This window comes from Danio aesculapii, chromosome 4, assembly GCF_903798145.1.
Source record: "Danio aesculapii chromosome 4, fDanAes4.1, whole genome shotgun sequence".
NCBI lineage: Eukaryota > Metazoa > Chordata > Actinopteri > Cypriniformes > Danionidae > Danio > Danio aesculapii.
Window position 1 is genome coordinate 5,155,917 of NC_079438.1, and position 20,127 is coordinate 5,176,043.

A 20,127-nucleotide genomic window follows, 5' to 3' on the forward strand; every position below is an offset into this window, starting at 1 on the left:
TGGTGGTATAGGTAGGTGTAAGAGATGGACAACAATGTAATTACATATAGGTATTTTATCATAAGTACAAAAAAGATGTATTTACACAATAAGTACATTGTAACAAATGTATTTCAAAGCACATAGTAGTTTGAGCCACCTAATATAAAGTGGAACCAGAAACTCATAAAGGTTTATAACCACTACAGGATCATTAAATAATAAATACATTTTAGTTTTTGGGTGAACCATCCGCGTATATTTTAACTTAAATTGATTTAAAAAAAAATACTTGCCTTATGACTACTATTTGACAACTACTGTTCGAATGGTATAAACTTTTGGTCATGTATTTCTCTTTTTACACTTGCATGCTTCCAAGTCAAGTCTTAAACCTTGGTTTCAGTAAAAACAAAAGTGCTCAAGTAAAGTTCAACTTTTGTTTCATATGGTTTTGTTCTCTTAAAAACCTAAAATAATGCTGCTGGGTGGTACCGTGTTACACAACTCTTGCACATTTATTATATTAATTTCATGTATTTATTTTAATGAATCTAATACATTTTTTGGAAAATGCAGGAATAATAAAAAGTTATTATATTACTAAATGTCTTGCTTCATATTTTTTTTTTTACCTTTGCTGTGGTGTAAGTTGAAGAGTTTATTTTACCCTTCCCACTCTCCCAGATGTGAACTCTCATGTGAGAGGGCTCAATCTCATCTCCTTTGAAAAGCTCCAGTAGGGCTATGTCCCTCCAAAGTGAGACATTGATTGTGTTCTCTCTACACTTCAGACTAAAGTCGAGGATTAGGACCTGTTGTCCCTGCACCTCTGTCATCCTCAGTGGCATCATGAAAGCATGAAAATTCGCTTCATTCGCGGGTCAAATTCACTTCACAACAGACGCAGATTGTAGCTTCGTTGCTAAATGGCTAACATGGATTTTATTGAGAAAATAACAGTGTTTATGTGCTTTATAAAGGCTGAAAACCAATGTCGAGTCGTTTGGGGCAGTGTCCGAGTCCACTAGATCCTTTTAGAGGTGCAGCCAGCTCTGTGAGCTCATAAACTCCTCCAGAAACTTAACCTGGAGGATGGAGGCTTTCAGCAGTGCTTCTGACTGAACCGAGCCCAGTTTGATGAACTGTTGTCGGTGTAGGCAGGAGGATTTTCCCCCGGGACACCAACATCAGGAGATACATCATAATCACGCCCCCACAAGAGCAAACTCCTGATTGGTTAATGTGCCGCAAATGTCTGCTGAAGTTCAGATTTTCGAACTCGAGCGTTTCACGCCGCGTGTATCGCGCCGCAGGATGTCTATTCGCGTCTTTGCATTGACTTAACATGCAAATCACTCACGCTTGAAGCGCGTCTGGTGTGAACACAGCATTAGGAAGAACAATCATTTAGGCATTTCAACTTTTTGAGAGTTTGTCACTTTAAGAAACCAATAAATGGAGATAACATTTTATTTTCTTTACATTCAAATGCCTTTGAAGTAACTCACATTTTCCACCTTCCCTTTAATTGTTAGGAAATCTCCTCTGGAAAAGATGTCAGCAGTCTCAGTGATGACATTTGAGGAAGGGCATAGGACCTCTCTTGCTGCATTTTCCATTTTAGGAGTTATTGTTAGCGGTGCTGCCCTGAATTTCACTGATGTTCTGCCAAAAAAATATGTTTTGGCGGCCATATTTGTGTGAAACTGTAACATTTTTTAGAAAGTATGTAACCCCCTCCTCAAATTGTGGGGTTTCAATAGGCCAATTTCACTCTTCCGCATTTGTAACTTCCGGTTATGGCCGCCCCTGGGTAAACTTACTTCCGGTACAAACAATGGCAGCACAGTCAAGGAGTAAGGCGTTCTGTTGTGTACCAAAGTGCAGCAATTCAAAACAAAAACAACCGTATTTGAGTTTTCACGAGTTTCCAACAAATGACCATCAAAGACAAAAGTGGGTACATGCTATTAGACGAGATGAAGGACCGACGTTTGCTATTCGAAGAGCAAGTACATTAGTCTGCAGTCAACACTTCACTGCTGCTGACTTCATGCAGGGTAGTTGTCGTCTGAAAGCTGGAGTTATTCAAAGTCGCTTTCAGTGGAACAACTTTCATGTACCGCCACAAAAGCAGTCTGCTTTTGAGAGGTCAAGTGCTCGTCTTGGAGTGGATGTGCTTCCCCGAAGGCTGTGGATCTGCAGAGTAACAAGGATTCGGAAGTTATCGTCAAGGACCATGACTACGCTGCACACCCCCCTCCTGGTAAGTATTTGTATTTAAGTGTAGATGCAAAAATATACACACTAGGGCTGCACGATTATCTCAATTAGGGTTGGGGTCAATTCATGAAGTACAATTCACAAAAAATCCTCATGTAATGACGTAATCACAGCCGCGAAGTCACACGTGAGCTGTTGCACTGTTAACCTTAGAGAGGACGCGCGTGCGTGCAGTAAACAGAACCTGTAAAGTGAATAACAGGCAGCAGTTTTAAAATAATGCTGTTTGTTGCACAAGGCGACAATTTTGCTCCTTAATCAGGAGCCGCGAAGGTAGTAGTTATGATTTGCATGTAATGTTTTGTTTCTCACAGTTAGGGCACGCCACATAACATGGTGTATATATATATATATTATATGGTTAATGAATTAAATGTATTTTTATGGCAGCTTGATATATATATATATATATATATATATATATATATATATATATATATATATATATATATATATATATATATATATATATATCAAGCTGCCATAAAAATACATTTAATTCATTAACCATATAATTCATCAACTACACAGTTCTTAATTATAAATCAGCACTGGTTTGATTTCAGCTTAATGAACGTTGTATTTTTAAATCTGCTTTATAGAAGAACTAAGTTGTTTGCAACTCTAAATTCTAAATTTTTTTGTAAAGGTGCTTAGAAAAAAAATATTGTATAACGTGCTACATAATTAAAAGTCACTTGAGTAGTTTTTACTTTGATTTTTAAAAATTATTATTATTAATATTATATTAAACCTTTGTAATTTGTCATTTTGTAGGTGCTTTGGATGAAGCCTTGGAATACATAGCAGAGCTGGAGGCTAGGCTAAAGAAAATTTCACTGGAGACACCAACTGTGTTCAGTAGGTTTTGTGTGTCTGATCACACAATTCGATACTACACCAGGTTTCCCTCACAGGAAGTATTCCAGGTTTTCTGGGAGTCTGTTTGTCCATCTGCCACAAACCTTATGTACTGGACAAAAGCACAAAGGATGGGTCGGGAACAAGCGGCAACCTCCCGCTCTCCCTCGGGAGGCCAATACGGAAGTAACAGAAACTGCAATTCATCAAAATTCCGCTAGTCCTGGCTCCATAATAGAGCAAGTTGCAATTGAGCCCACTGTTAGAATGGCCAACTTTACAGCAGAAAAAAAGGTGTTTACAGCCTGGTACAAAGAACGATTTTGGTTCATTTAGCTATTATTACCCTCCATGACAACTGTGAGGGGGGTGAATTTTTTTATAACTCATCCATTTCCTTTATATTAGGTTATTTTAAGTTTGCATAATTAAGGGCGTGGCCACTTGAGTGACAGCTAGGTCTCGCTGGTCGCCGTCACTTCACCTCAGCTGAATCCGGCAGATTAGCCACTGATCTCGGCATATTCATCTTATTTTTGTGTTGTTTTATGTGGCTTTACACAGTCAGCTGCCTTTTGGACTTATTTCTTACAATTATCAGATGATATGGGATGCTGTGTGCATTTAATTGTGCTCACAAACCATTCACGTGGCCTCGTTTCCCATGTGAGTAAAGTTATATACTTGTATACCATCTCTATAAATGTATTTGTTTTATTTAAGATCATTTATCATTAATATTTTTCTTTAGACCCGTAAAGCACTCCAGAATGTGACAGACTGATTAGCTGTAGGCTCTAGAACAGTCATCTGAAGCGTTTTCATACAGTGTTGTGCTGGATTTTATCAATAGTCTTGCATTTACTAACACACACACTATATCTGAAGTGTTTGGAAGTAATTTGCGTTTTCCTCCTGTAGAAAAACGTCATAAGAGCAATGTTTAGTGGCTCAATGTATTACTACAGTGTTTTTGAAAGTCTAATCACTTTATTGATATAGTGTACAGCCAAGCACATGTGGTCAGAACACAAACGAGTCGCAGGTAATAGAGTATCAAGCGTTTCTCCCAAAGTAAAGTCTGTCTGCCAGGTCCAAGCAAAGTTCCAGCAGGTGTCTGTAGCTCCGCCCACTCTCCGCCTCTTTGCCCTTGTTTGGTATCCCGCCGTGGGTGCGATGACGCGCGAACAAAATGGCGACGGTTGGCCGCGCCTACTTGTGGCTTCTTTTGCGCTCTTCAGAAACCTATGGGTGACGTCACGGATACTCCGTCCATATATTTTACAGTCTATGGTCGGGAAGCTTCCCCAACACCAAGTCCTGCACGCAAAATTCAGCTCATAGATGAACTCTTTATGTACTGCTGCCGCGTAGCTGCTGGCCTTAGGGAGAGAGTAATTGCTGACATCTTTGGTGTAAGCATGGCCACAGTAAGCAGGTCATCACCTGGGCAAATTATCTTTATTTTGTTTTAGGCTCTGTTCCCATTTGGATGTCAAGGGAACAAATAAGCTCCTCCATGCCTGAGAAATATAGTTCATTCAGTCCAAATGTCAGAGTAATCCTGGACTGTACAGAAATTTTCTGTGAGAGTCCCACATCTCTGACACTCCACTCAGAGATATTCTCAAACTACAAGAGCACCACAACATTTAAAAGACTCCTGGGAGTGGCTCCATGTGGTGCAGTGACATTCATCTCCCGTCTGTACACTGGCTCAATCTCTGACAAAGAGATTACAAGGAGGTCTGGCATCTTGAGTCTTCTTGAACCTGGAGATGAGGTGATGTCTGACAAAGGCTTCACAATTGACATGATCACTAATGTTGGGGCTACACTAATAATTCCACCGTTCAAGTGTGACCGGCAGTTCAGCAAGACAGACTGTCAAAAAACACAAACCATTGCATGGCTCAGAATTCTGGTGGAAAGAGTAATACGTCGAGTTAAAGAGAACTCACACATTTTGACTTTCTTCTCAATAATCTTATTAAAGTATTCTTTGCAAATTCTACATGGTGAAACAATATTAGCAGCCAATGACAATCAAAATACAACATTGTTCACAGTCAAATAAACAGTGCTAATGTTGTTTTAAAGTCATATTTACATGTGATTTCAGACCGGATATTCAAAGTACTATAGTAAACAATAAAGGGAGCTTGTCAAAAGTTGTCATTGAATGAATGTGGAATAGAAAACCAACTTTACCTCAATGCAATATGTGAACAGCCCGCTGCTATAGTTAATCTAGTGTGTGTGCGTATTAGCCTTGGTGTAAGTTATAAAGTCGGCCCGCGCGCCTCCAATTGAATAGTCTCGCTATTTTGCGGGAAAGGGGTGATAAATTACGATAAAGTAGGCGCTCATTACTGGATTAAAAACCAAATAGGTTATTCAATCTCCTCCGCACCCATAAATCCGGTCCAAATGGCTTTAACGTTACTCAAAGTTATTTACCAAAGCTATTTTTAATGTTACTCAAATGTAGCGATATGCTAAAGACAAATAAACAGCTAACTTTAGCTTATCTTGGTTTAATTTTGAAATATCAATCATTTCAGGATAAAAAAAATATCAAACAAAGCAATAATGATAACATGAATGCACAGATAAAACATTTACCGTTTTCCAATCTGCGGGCTCCTGCTGCTTCACTTTGACAACTGTACTCTGTGACCGCGACTGTTGAACTGGGCGCGTTAGATCAGCAAATCGGCCCAGGGTCTGTTGCGAGCCCACAAACTGACAGTCCGCTGTCCAGAGGCGGGGCATATTGTTGGCGAATAGCCAAACTGATTCTGACAGCATAGCAGAGCTGGTGAGTCTTTTGCTATCAGGGTGTACTGTATGTATCCTGTGCTCCTGAAAAAAACACACAAAGCATTTCTTGTGTGTTTGTCAAATTTTCACACTTGTCAAATAAAGCTAATTCTGATTTCTCTGGACACATTTTTCAAAGAAATCTCAGCAGCTGAATGACGAATTATAATGTCCCCGGCCATCAAACATAACATTGCAAAAGATGTCTGGCCTTTCATAATACAAAATATTGTACATATACAGATTATTGACTGCAAAACATTTATTGTGATTTAAGTGAATTCATATTATACATTTTAAAATGAGCAGGTTGGAGAAATTATTAAATGATAGTGCTTTAAAAAATGACACTAGTTTAAAAAACGTGTTAACACGTAAATTGCGTGTTAACGCTTACCAACGTGTTAACGTGTAATTGCGCGTTAAAGCGTAAATTGCGTGTTAACCCGTAATGACGTGTAAACGCACGTGTTGCAGCCGTTTTGGCCCCAACGGCCTTCCATATGTTCCTCTCTGTTGTCGAGACTGATAGCGAAACAGGCAGCCATTCAGCTTTCTCTGAGCCACATACAGACAGCAAATCAGCTTTCGCTGATCAGCGTGCAGGCAAATATCCCGCCCATGGCGCTCAGTGAGGCGGAGAGTGGAGAATATATAGAGCTTTGCTGGTCGCTGTTTAATTCCTTTAATTCCGCTTATGTTACGGGTGTTGTGCGTCTATTCAAAGTAAGTGTATTATATCTGACCTTTGTAGCGTTCGCAGATTTGCTGCAGTTATCTTGCGGGTTGAACTGCTTTAACATGTGCTTAATGCTAATATACTCTTGTAGAAAGGGTCAATAAATAGTCGCAGATGCACTTTCTAGCTGAGCACACGAAATGCGTGTGTCGTTTATTTCCAACCAACAAAACTCTGAAAACCAAAACACAAAGGCCCTTAAAGGGCAAAAGAAATTATCACAACACTAGGGTCCTTAAAGGGTAAAGGAAATCTACAGCTAAACACTGAGCAACAAAAAGCATTGTGATTACAACTTAGTCAGGAAATACTGACAACAAATGCTTACTGAAAGAACAGAATAAGATGACCTATGTAAGCTATGGTGAATTATGTATAACTGTATCACCACACTCTCTTGTTTTTAGCTCGATGCTACGCTGTAAACACATCTGTAATGCGTACTCACGTTGTCTACAGGGTTTCTGCAGGGTCTTAGAAAGTCTTAAATCGCAAAATCCAAATTTAATGCCTTAAAAAGTCTTAAACTTAGTGAAATATTGTGTTGTAGGTCTTAAATCTTTTTAAACAGGTCTTAAATTTCTCATTTCATGTATTGCTACTAAATCTGTCCAAAATTAGATAAATGTAAGCAATCAGAGACATGATCACGCTGCACACACAAGATGTAGAATCAGCCACTCAAATAGAGGTAAAGTTGGTTTTATATTTGCACATTCAATCATTTTGAAGTCCTGATATTGTTTACTATGTTACTTTGAATATTCGTTTGGAATTAGCAAGCAAGCATGACTTCTACACAACATTAACACTATCTAATTCACTGTGAACAATGTTGTACTTTGATGGTCATTTGCTGCTAATATGATTTCCCTATTTAGAATTTGCAAAGAATACTTTACTGAAATTATAGTATTAAGGAGAATGTCTGAATGTGCGAATATAAAACCAACTTTACCTCTATGCCACTTAAGACTTGCACACATTTATTGAACAGGGAAGGAAAACCTATGTGTAAGTTATGTGAGAATATTTTGATGGTAAAATATTTTATTACAATGTATATTTTTTTAATGATATTAGAGAATGTTTTTATTCATGAAATATTGTATGGCAAATGTTTAAAAATGTGTTTTCTGGAGGAATTTTTATCATTGATAAGACTGAAAGAGCTTATAAGACTATCAATAGCGGTAAAGTTGATTTTATATTTGCACATTCGTTCATTTAGAAGTCTCTATATTGTTTACTATGTTACTTTGAATATTCGATTGGAATAAGCATGCAAGTTTTTATTATTTTTGTTATTTATGAAATTTCATTATTTATTGTGTTTTATTAAGGTCTACTCCCACCCCATCCCTAAACCCAACCGTCACAGTAACGTAAAAACAGTAGTTGGACCGAGTATTATTTACGTTATCTGTTAAATTACCCAATAAATTGTATTTTTTAACGCCTACTCCCACCCTAAACCCAACCGTCACAGTACTGTAAAAATAAAAGATTTTGTTATACAGTGTCATAAAAAATGCTGCTTTATTAATGTATATGTTGCACTTCCGGTCGGCCGCATATCTGATCTAGACTTTACCAAAACAAAGACCGGTTGACGTGAAGTAAATGAACCAGTAACTTGGAGAGGTGCTGTTGTTGATAGCATCAGCATGTGCTACTGTCAATAGATTCCCAACGTAATACACCTCAAATTAGTGTGAAGAGTGTGCTTTACTGTGGCCGAGTGAATTATGCCATCAATCAAGCTTCTTAATAATAATCTATAAATAAAAGAATGAAAGAAATTAGGCTGAGCATATTTTTATTAATATTAAAACGCATTAATACAAACTAGCCACCCTTTTATTTTATTTTTCATTTTTGTATATTTTTTATCAAACGAAAAATGCAATGAATTTGTATTTTGCTTTTCATTTAATTAGAATTAAAATAATTATTAGGCTACACAACGTCTACATTGGCTCTGATTGCGTTTATACAGATATCCTACAGATCAAAGACATTTTTGCCTGTTAATTTCAGTGCTGTATTTTGACACATTTCGCAAAGGCTTCAGCTATTCTAACTGTCAGCTGGTACCAGCTTAAGTTTTAAGACTTGACTTGTGTGGCATCTATACGTATTGATGTCTGGATGACAGCGAGAGAGATGAGATCAGATCTCAGATTCGATGTGGGGCCGCACATCACAGTTATTTTACTGCAATTTTCGAATATTGGCTCATCTAAATTAGCTTTTCATTCGATTAAAAGACGAAATATTGCCAGACAGACGAAGCAACTTTTGTTTTTTGAAGAAAGCAGCTTCAGTGATAAAAGACGTATGTGCGTGCGCACACACACACATACACACAGGATACACTCTTGTAAGGCTATTCATTATTGCCTTTTTAACATTAAACGCATAATAATCAAGTGTAAAAAAAGAAGAGGTGAAAAAGTGATTACTGCGGTTGCCGTGATGGTTTCTCTGCAGTTAACTTGTCAGTGCTAAATCATTTTGTTTTAATAAAAAATAAGATTATTTATTATTAAACATTGTGAGATGATGGTCGTGTGGTTTTTTTTTTTAATTAGAGTATGCGTTGCATATTTATGGCTATTGATATTATCTACCTGTGACCCACCCATAGTTAAACGTCAAGTAGCCGACATTTTGATTATCTGACCAGCAGATTAACGGCAGGAGTCGTGAATATAAAAGAATCGCGCATAACAGGGTTTTATGCATCCCCAATATGCAATGCCAAGAAAGTGACTCCTTAATGTAACTTACACAGCACACCATTTGTGTAATGCGTGAAGTCGTGGACGCATGTAAGCGCAAGGATAACTCATCCTTTAAATGTCCATGCTTAATCATTAAAAGATAAGGTCTGGATTTGCAGGGTTATCAATAATGTGTGTATATTTTTTGGCTTGGAACTGCCTTCTGTTAAAAGATTTTTGTGTTCATCCTTGCTACAGGCAAAAACGAACAAATATACTCCATTAAAACCCAATCAATGAAGTATCGGTTCTCAGTATCGGCGAGTACACAAAATACTCATACTTGTATCGGTTTGTAAAAAGTGGTATCGATGCATCCTTACTGTAAACAATGCTTTACTTTGATAGTCTTTGGCTGCAAATATGATTGCGCAATTTAGAATTTGCAGATACTTTTCTAAAATTATATTGTTAAGGGGAAAGTTTGAATATGCAAATATAAAACCAACTTTACCTCTATACATTCATCAGTGTTGTTATTTGTGTGTTTTAAAAAAAATAATAATGATATTTCAGAAACCGTTCTGATTGTCAATTATATATTGAATATTTAATACAAGTGTTGCCATGAATATAGCCAGTGCTGCTGATATGGCATTAAAATATAAATATATAGAAAAAGCATGTAATTAGAATTATTGTCTCCTTCTCCAGTGAAGCTCCTCCTCCTCCAGTGAAGCTCCTCCTCCTCCAGTTCAGCTATAAACACTGGAATATTCCCATCAGGCTCCAGTGACGAGTTTATTGAAGGACAGCGAGAACATGAATGATCCAGAACCCTGCAAAATTAAAAATGAAGACTCTGAACAACAAATAGGTTGGTGTTTATTCCTGATCAGGGGCAGCACGGGTAGGGCTGTGATGGTCACCATGACAACCGAGTCACCGCAGTTGTCCATTGCCACTGGTGGTAGTACGTGACGTCACACACTTTAAAACAGAAATAACCGTTATGTTGCCAAGTATTACATTTCTGTTAGAATATAACATTAGGCGCGATTCAGCAAGTTCAACAATGAATCTTGTTGGAAAACCAAATCTTACATCTGGGAACATTTTGGATTCGTGACGACGGAGAAAGGTGAACCAATTAATTTGGATTAAGCTTTTTGTAGGGTTTGTTTAAAAAATGTGTTAAAGTGTGGTTTAATATTCACTGCTGAGAGTCCAAACACTGAAGAGCAAATCCATCGATGCGCAGCTCCACGGGTCCCGAACCATGCAAGCCAGTGGCGATTGACGGTGGCGAGGGGAAAAAAAGCCACGTATAATCAACTCCTGTCTTCTAAATGCAAACGTCCAGCTATTCAGCCAGGTATCGCAGAGGCATTTCCAAAAATGGGCAGATACAAAAGAGAAAGTGATAAATGGAAGACATTGATGAGAAATGGAGCAACATATTTGGTAACTTAATTAAAAACACGCCGCTCCGCAGTGTAAAGAAACCTGCTTTCCGAGAAATGCGGGTGGTGGAACAATGAAGCAAAAAGCCCTTGCACGGTTGTGAAAAAGTATCTGTGCATTTGTACTTCAAGCACACCGTCTGAACCTGTATTGCTGGAAAATTATAACCCCACTTAGGTTTTCACTTAAACCGGACAAAGTCAACATGTTAGTTTTTCTGGCAAAGAATTTAAAATATGAATAGAAAACAACAGGTGGAGAGAGCTTATGCTGTTTTTTTAAACATTTGACTTATATTGTTACTAGTAGGCTAATATTTTTGTACTTATAATTATTAATATTTATATTATTACTGATTAGTAAAGGGCCATTTAGGCAATTTGTGAAGTTCTTAAAAATTTAACATTTAATTATTATACGTTTCAAGCAGTTAAAGTTATTTAATATTTAACCACAATATTTATAAGCAGTATTGTGTTGTTTTATTAATGAAAGTTCAAAAATTAACACGTACGTTTATACGGATGTTTTATTAATTCATATTTAATTAAGTTATAAGTTATTCCTTAATTTTTACATAAAAGGTAAATTAACTTAGGTAGGCTACTTTATTTGTTGGTGGTACGGGTGGAACATTTTTGCCAGTGAATGTTCTCACCACTTAAAAAAAATAGATTAATAAAATAACTTGCAAAAAGGATGCAATAAAGAAAATGTATGCTCTTAATCATTCTTCATAATCTGATTCATACATGCACCAGTAGACACCGTCATTGGACTAACTGGCTGGAACCTACAGTCTAGAGAATGTATGAAGTAGAATGTTCTTTTAACAGTCCCGATTTGTTTAATCTTTTTCTTTTGCTAAAGTTGTCATTTCTCTTCTGCAAATTAGATTTTTTTTAAAAATCTGCTTGATTCTTTTAAAACCGAAAGCAGCGCCTGTCAATTGGTGTTTTTCCGTAAGATACACCTTTGTGAATGTTACCTATTTCATTATTTAATGCATAAAATAGGCTAGTCTTTTTATAAATGGAGTTAATTGATCTGAAACTTTTACTTGCATATTCTAGTAAATAATAAAAGTTGCATCAGATTGGTGAAAACTAACCTGAATACCCACGTTAACAGGGCCACAATGACTTTTTTTTTTTACATTGAAACAATTGGATAGTGTCTTCTGTCCACATGACTGGCAAACACATCAGAAAAAAACCCAGCTGAATCTCCGCCAATATTTGGTTAACTTCTAAAACAAATGTTGTCTGGTTTAGTAATGTTAGTAATGCATAGGAAAATGCAAAGCAGAATTCTCCTGAGCTCATTAACCCACTGATGACAGACTCTTTTTGTTGGCTTTTTAATGAGTGGAGTAAAACAGCAGATTATAGTGTGCGTGCGTAAATGCACTTTGTAGGGGGACCAACAGTTTTAACCCAAAACCCAAGAACGAGTGTGTCTTTGGTGACACACTCGTTCACACACATCACAAGCACTTCAGTAACGAGACAGCGGCCTTTGCTCTGTTGCTTCAATACGTACTTTCGCTTTTTGTTTCTCACAGCCAGTCGTTAAAGGTGCAGTAGGTGATCTTCCACAGTGCTAACAGCTTAGCATAAATCTCTGAATCACAGTCCATCCCCTGCCATCCAGAGCCATGCCTCCTGAAACAGGAGCATGTGCACCTTAAAGTTGACAGCAAAAGAACCCATTTCTCATGTGTTAAAAGCGACTAGTGTCCGGCGGTGTGCAGGAATTACACTCATTACGAAGCCAAACTGACATGCTATTTCAGAGCGAATATTTAGTTGCATGGTAAACAATATAGGGAGAGACTAGGCGGAATAGCGGTATTTACTTGTGTTTTGTTGTTAAACTAATTAAAATCTTTATTATCGATGCTGTAAAAGGTCCCTTATGAAACTGAAAATAGTCTTATCAATCTTTCACTGCAAGATTTTAGTGGCTGAACAACACCTTTAAGTTTACACTGCTCGTCTTGACTCGGTTTCTCTACTCGTGTCCCCGCACTGCAACAGTTCAGTCAACTTCTCTTTTTTTCCGCACATCACATTATGCTGCCCTCTTCAACTCTCCTCCTCTTCCTTTATACTCTCACCCATTTCCTTTTTGCCATCCCATGGTTGGAGACCAATTAAACAATGTTCACTGTCATCACAGAAAACGGCAACAATCATAAATGCTTGATTATATGCTGTCATGGCTTTGCAATAAAAAAAAAATGTTGTTATAATAGAGGCCAATGGAGAAAAAACAGCCATGAATTTAACGAAAAGGGAGTAAATTTGCCCAGAGTGTATTGAGTTTTTAAAATCTTTTTATTTTAAAGCATTTTCCCAGAATATGTCAAAATAAGATGTCCCCGAATATCAGTCCGTTTGACACCGTTTCAATTTACAATAACTTCTATGTTAAGCGGCTTTGACACAATTAACGTTGTAAAAGCACTAGATAAATAAAGATGGATTGAATTGAATCTGCTTAAATGTGTACACGTTAATGGACCAAACATAATATGATCTGATTTATTTTACATTTAATGTGCATCAAAATTACAGTGTGTGTAGCCAATGTTTCCAGTGTCTTTTCAGCTTTTGACGAGAGTTTTTAAGACTTAATGAAAACTAATGTTTTTTTTTTTATTTCAGACCTAATTGAAGAGAATGAGGAGAGTAAAGAGGAGGAACATTATGTCAAAATTGAGGAAAAAACTCTTTTACAGACTTGTGGTATATTGAAAAGGAGAGATAAGAATCATTGCACCTGCGCTCAGTGTATAAAAAGTTTTGGAAGAAAAGGCAATCTTAAGATTCACATGAGGATCCACACTGGAGAGAAACCATTCTCATGCACTCACTGTGGGAAGAGTTTCAGCTGCTCATCACACCTTAATGGACACATGATGACCCATACCGGAGAGAAACCATTCACATGCACTCAGTGTGGGAAGAGTTTCAGCCAATCATCATCCCTTAATCTACACATGAGGATCCACACTGGAGAGAAACCATTCACATGCACTCAGTGTGGGAAGAGTTTCAGATGCTCAACACACCTTAATCTACATATGATGATTCACACTGGAGAGAAACCATTCACATGTACTCAGTGTGGGAAGAGTTTCAGCCAATCATCACACCTTAATGGACACATGATGATCCACACCGGAGAGAAACCATTCACATGCACTCAGTGTGGGAAGAGTTTCATCCGCTCATCATCCCTTAATCTACACATGAGGATCCACACTGGAGAGAAACCATTCCCATGCACTCAGTGTGGGAGGAGTTTCAGCTGCTCATCACACCTTACTTTACACATGAGGATCCACACTGGAGAGAAACCATTCACATGCACTCAGTGTGGCAAGAGTTTCCACCAATCATCAGCCCTTAATCAACACATTTGGATCCACACTGGAGTGAAACCATTCACATGCACTCAGTGTGGGAAGAGTTTCAGCTGTTCATCACACCTTAATCTACACATGAGGATCCACACTGGAGAGAAACCATTCACATGCACTCAGTGTGGAAAGAGTTTCAGCCGCTCATCATCTCTTAATCAACACATGAGGATCCACACTGGAGAGAAACCATTCACATGCACTCAGTGTGGGAAGAGTTTTAACTGCTCATCACACTTTAATCACCACAAGAGGATCCACACTGGAGAGAAACTATACACATGCACTCAGTGTGGGAAGAGTTTTAACTGCTCATCACACTTTAATCACCACATGATGATCCACACTGGAGAGAAACCATTCACATGCACTCAGTGTGGGAAGAGTTTCAGCCGCTCATCATCCCTTAATCAACACATGAGGATCCACACTGGAGAGAAACCATTCACATGCACCCAGTGTGGGAAGAGTTTCAGATGCTCATCACACCTTAATCTACACATGATGATTCACACTGGAGAGAAACCATTCACATGCACTCAGTGTGGGAAGAGTTTCATCCGCTCATCATCCCTTAATCTACACATGAGGATCCACACTGGAGAGAGACAATTTACTTGCACTTAAGCCGCGGTCACACTGAACTTTTCTACCCATAGACTTCCATTCATACGCACGCGACCAGAAATGCAAGTTCGTGCGTCAGGTTTTACAGTTCACTGCGTTGCAAAATACAAGCTTGGTGGACTCTGACCTGCGAAATCGCATCACTTGACTGTGTAAGACCAATTGTAGATCAAAACATGACTTCTCTGGACAGCAATGTAAAATATGGACCAATAGCTTACTTTATTAATGTTTAATCATCTTGTTTAATCCCGCCCTTTTTCGCAGTGCCGTACAACAGAATTTCGCATACTCAAACTCTAGTGTGACAGCAGCTTCGGTGTGGAATGAGTTTCAGCAACTCATCAGACCTTAAAGGCTCACAAAACACATTTTTGAGCTGTTGACAGTCATATAAGTGTCCCATGCTGCTAAAAACACTATTAGGACACATATTTCACAATGTTAGTGAATGTTTCGTGAAATCAGGTTGTTTTTGCGTTATTTCGAGCAAATTCGTTCTTCCGGTTTGAAACTAATTTTTGAAGCTGCGTCACGTGGATTAGATCCTGGCATGTAGACTGGCTGTCTGTACCTGGGAATACTTTGTGATGTCTCTGAGTGTGCTGCATTTATTCATGAAAAAGACTTCAACCAATCAGTGCGCTCTATTGTGTATGCGATGCAACTTCATTAATTTGCATGATAGTTTCAAAGACTGTTTTACCTGAAACAGTGTTCAAAAAGCAGATAGACGACACGATGTGTTGCCAAAACAAGTGGGAGAATAAGAATTGTTTGGAGATACGGGTCATCAGTGTTGCTTTTATAATTTGCTGCATCGAAGGTTATGTTTTCATTTTCCTGCTATGAGGTGAAGTTTCATAAACTAATTTCGAGAGGAGCACGTGATATGATTGAGCACGTCTGGCCACTCATCTGTAATCAGTAATAATCCAATCAGAGTGATCCTAGTCTACTATAAATGGATCATTTTCTCCCTAATGTTTTATCTTCGTTTGGAAGAATCCCCCCTTCCACCCCTTCTCCTCCTTTTCCTCCCTTTTCTAAAAAGGGGGAGCTCTCGAGACCTACCTGATCTCGGATCTCCTGATATGCTTATCGACCGGGCGGGAGCCCTGGGCTCAAATATCTCCGAGCTCAGGGTTCTCTCCCGGGACAGTATGCCAAACCTGCTTTATACGCCAAGCATATCTAAGTGGGAACTCTTGAAAGCGCAGGTGGACTCGTGTGGATTACAGTGCGCGTGACATGCGGCAGAAATACGTTTGTACAGAACATTTTTTACTCAAGAGCTTTTTGCATCTGGAAATCGTGAAATCTGGATTTGCTTCTCGTCTCCTTTTACAAAAAAAAAGGCTCCAGTTGGTGTTGATTGCCCTGTCTCTATAGATTTGGTAAGTAAGCGATCAGTGGTCTTTGTTTGTTTATTCAGATGGCAAAGTTAGTTCGTATCGTCAGCAGTACTCTTTCAGTGTTTAAAGACAGACCTTAGGCAAAATGATTTCTAAGTTGTTTACAGTAAGTTAATATCACTACAATATTATGGACTGAAAGATCTGCTGTAAATGCTGTTCTCCGAGTCTAAACATGTAAACACCGCAATCACAAACTATTACCGACCGTCGTGTTGAATTTTCGCTGCGTTTTGTGACGGGATAGTCTATGCACACACACTCACGGCTTTCTGACCTACTGAGTGCATCAGAGTTACTGAGAAATGCAGAGGTTTTTTTTTCTCTTATACAACGTGCGGTATCAAACATTCCACTGTCAATAAACACAGTCACTCTCTTTCTCGCCTGCGTCTGTGTGTTTGTTTTGCCCAAATCGAAACTCCCATTTTTTTAAATCCTTGCCTCTTTCCCTCCCCCGACACTCCCACCTAAACAGAGTTAGACACACCCACTTTCCTGACTTTTTCTAAACTAGAGGTGTGAAAATATCCTGCTGAAACGGGGTTTTCATGGCCCTTTAATAAACACATGAAGACCCACACTGGAGAGAAACCATTCACATGAACTCCATGTGGGCAGTTTCAACCGATCAGCAATTCTTAACAAGCACATGAAGATCCACACTGGTGTAAAAGAGTATATGTGCTTGAGTTTGAGAAGACTTTTATTACAGCTCCAAAACTGAAACTGCACGTGTAGATTCATACTGGAGAGACCGTACAAGTGTTCACACTGTGACGAGAGGTTTAATCAGTCAACACATCTGAAAACAGAAGGCGATTCATACTGGAGAGACCGCACAAGTGTTCGCACTGTGACGAGAGGTTTAATCAGTCAACACATCTAAAAACATAAGAGGATTTACACTGGAGAGAAACCGTACAGATATGATCAGTGTCTACAGTGTTTTGCTTATTCGGCGCAGCTTAAGAAACACATGGGCAAAAAGTTGCACACGACATGAATGTAGCAAAACGTTTTCTCATGGGCAAAGGATGTGTCATGTCTGAATATTGTTTGAAAAGGTTGAGTGACGGTATACTGTTTTCCAACACTCCTAGACTGCAGTAGGTAGGGTTATAAATGTGTTGCGCTCCTCGTGTTTACTGTAAAACCAATGATGGTTGAGAGCTGAGAGAAGAACAGTTTCATAAACATCTGCCAAACAGCACCTCTGCGGCTTAATCTTTTTGCAAGTGATTGTACAGGTGCAGATAGATCTGTACTCCACTCTCCAGTGTATTCATGTAGCTAGTGTTGTTTTTGATCAGTGGGGTCCAAACCTGGTCCTGGAGAGCCGGTGTCCTGCAGATTTTTTGCTCCAACTTGCCTCAACACACTTGCAAGGATGTTTCTAGAAAGCCTAGTATAAGCTTGATTAGCTAGCCCTGGTGTGTCTGATTGGGGTATGAACTAAACTTTGCAGGACACTGGCACTCCAGGACCGAGTTTGGACATGCCTGTTTTAGATGATGTTCTCTGTCTGACTGCCTGAATGAGAAACCAATCACTGGGAAGACACTGCACATCAAAGAAGGTGGAGCTCCAGCACGGTTAGTTTGCAGTATACCAGGGCCTCAAGTGTAGAAAGCCTATTCAATTGTCCTGTGTTGCAGCTTTTATTAGTAAAGTTTCTTTTAGGTTCAAGATTGTTTCTAGTTTATTACATTTAATTGTTTGTGTAGAATACAAACTTGATGAATATTTAATGATTTAGGCAGAGCGACAGGTATTGAGTTTTACAATATTAATACACTGTGTTGATCCCAAGACTCTAGATTGGAGTATGTGGTAAATCCTGATTGGGTGCCTGCATCTTCAATCTTCAATGGGTATAAAAAAAAGTTGTTGTGCTAGCTACCCCAGGACCCTTGGTATAAGCCTCAAGCGAAAACCAATGCAGAGGGATAAAGAGAGGAGTTACATAGGCTCTCATTGAAGACCAGATGAGCTGCAGTGTTCTGGAGCATCTATAGAGGATTAAGGGTGCAGGATGGGAATCCAGCTAGAAGACCAATGTTGGGGTCCAGCATTGAAATAACAAGAGTTTGCACTAGAAGTTGTGCAGCATGATCTGTTAAGAAGAGTCTGATTTTTCTGTTGTTGAAAAGTGCAGATCTGCACGATGGAGCTGTGTTAGCAATGTCCTCTTTGAAGGACAACTGATCATCCAGAAGCACCCAAATGTGGCACAGGCCATGAAAGGCCCAAAGCCTCCGAAACTAGTTAATCCGACTACGCCACCCTGGTGGGGCACCAGGGAAATACACCCAGATAACAGGTAAGTTTTACCACACTGAAGGCAAGGAAATAGACGGAATGAGACAGGAGACACAATACAAAAAATATAAGTTTTATTTTAAGAACACAATTTAAAAGATCACAATCCATAAAAACAGTTTACTTTACAGCCAGGCATAGTGGGAGCAGAGTAGTCCAGCTGCAACTCTGAATGACACGTTAACCCAGTTAAATTTCACCCCACTGCAACCACTGTACGCACACAATAGTGGAAATCGGATCACTCCAGGCAGCCCCCTGTAAAACACCAGCCAAAAGGCAGCAGCTGGTCTCCCTGCTCCACCACCAGGCCTTAATGGATCCTGCCAAAAGAAAGGTACACACAAATCAGAAATAAGAAAGAAAAGAACTGCACCTAACAAAAACTTCTTGTTTACCAGACACTCAATGTAATTACTTAAGGATGTTGGTTTTACTGCACCAAGGGCCGAGCCAATAACAGAGCCTGCAAAAAAAAATGAACTAGTTAACAAAACATCATAAAGCATTAAATGGACCGTCAAAAGGAAATTAACAAAATGAAAACCTATCAACCGAAAAAGAGCGAAAAGAAACAAAATACAAGGTAATACCCTAAAATAAGCTTAATACGTATAAAAGCTCATAAAAACCCAGCCAGAATAGCTACTGTAATCAAGTCAGGCCAGTCTGCACATAATACACTCATAGTGTGTCACATGACAAGAATCAAAAAGGAAGCAATAATTCAATGGCCGCAAGCAAACCAATAAGTAAATTGAACACTAAACACTGGCAAACAAAAGAAATTGATTCAAATTAGCAGAGCAAAAAAATGGAAAACAAACAAAACAAAAGAAAATGCAAAAAGATAAAAGCAAAAAAAATAAAGCAAAACAAAACAGCAGCGGCGTCACATGTAGTGTCACAAGGTGGGAAATAGACTGCTAATTTGAGTGTTTTTTTGTGTAAAGAAGCTGATAAGGAGTTGATGGAAGAGGACAGAGCAAGGTATAAAAGGTCCTGAATGGTTTGCGGATGTCTGAAGTGGTGTTGATTTTGTCATGGTAGTATGGGTTTTGGCCGAATGGATTTGGGAGGCTAATGATGCCAGTTGGGTTTGGTAACTACTAAGGTCAGTGGAGGCTTTTGATTTGTGCCATGCTCTCTGTTGCCCTGGGTGCTGTTCGATGTTATCTCAGAACATGCCCTAACACTAACAATTCTCTCAGACCATCCAACAGCCAGGAGTTAGAGGGAGTCGGGTGCATTGGTCTGGTGGAGACAGGACAGATCTAACCTATGCAGGATGTTAAAGTGGAACAGAGTGTTTCTGCTGCACTATTTACATCAAGAAGTGAGAACTGTGTGTGTGAGGAAAGAGGATGTAACAGTGGAGAAGTGTTTGGAGGAAAAATCTATTTTTACTAGTAGCAATTTAAGTGTTGAAATCAACAATTGAATTCTTGATATTAACAA

General features: G+C 38.8%; 2 protein-coding genes across 3 annotated transcripts; both read left to right on the plus strand.

Moving 5' to 3' along the window:
- The first annotated feature begins 1,819 nt into the window (after window positions 1-1,819).
- Window positions 1,820-7,113, plus strand: LOC130222679 (uncharacterized). The gene is made up of 5 exons (XM_056455208.1): window positions 1,820-2,133; window positions 2,190-2,248; window positions 3,043-3,261; window positions 4,746-5,059; window positions 7,096-7,113. The coding sequence occupies exons 1-5, from the start codon at window positions 1,820-1,822 to the stop codon at window positions 7,111-7,113; spliced, it is 924 nt and encodes a 307-aa protein (XP_056311183.1).
- On the plus strand, window positions 6,595-16,705 carry LOC130221932 (gastrula zinc finger protein XlCGF57.1-like). 2 transcript variants are annotated; one of them, XM_056454513.1, is made up of 4 exons: window positions 6,595-6,675; window positions 10,129-10,291; window positions 13,548-14,502; window positions 14,671-16,705. In XM_056454513.1, exons 2-4 carry the CDS (start codon window positions 10,237-10,239, stop codon window positions 14,930-14,932), a joined length of 1,272 nt encoding a protein of 423 aa, XP_056310488.1. In that variant the 5' UTR covers window positions 6,595-6,675; window positions 10,129-10,236; the 3' UTR covers window positions 14,933-16,705. The 2 variants fall into 2 exon arrangements, with proteins under 2 accessions (XP_056310488.1, XP_056310487.1); XM_056454512.1 differs by having other exon boundaries at window positions 13,548-16,705.
- The last annotated feature ends 3,422 nt before the right edge of the window (window positions 16,706-20,127 follow it).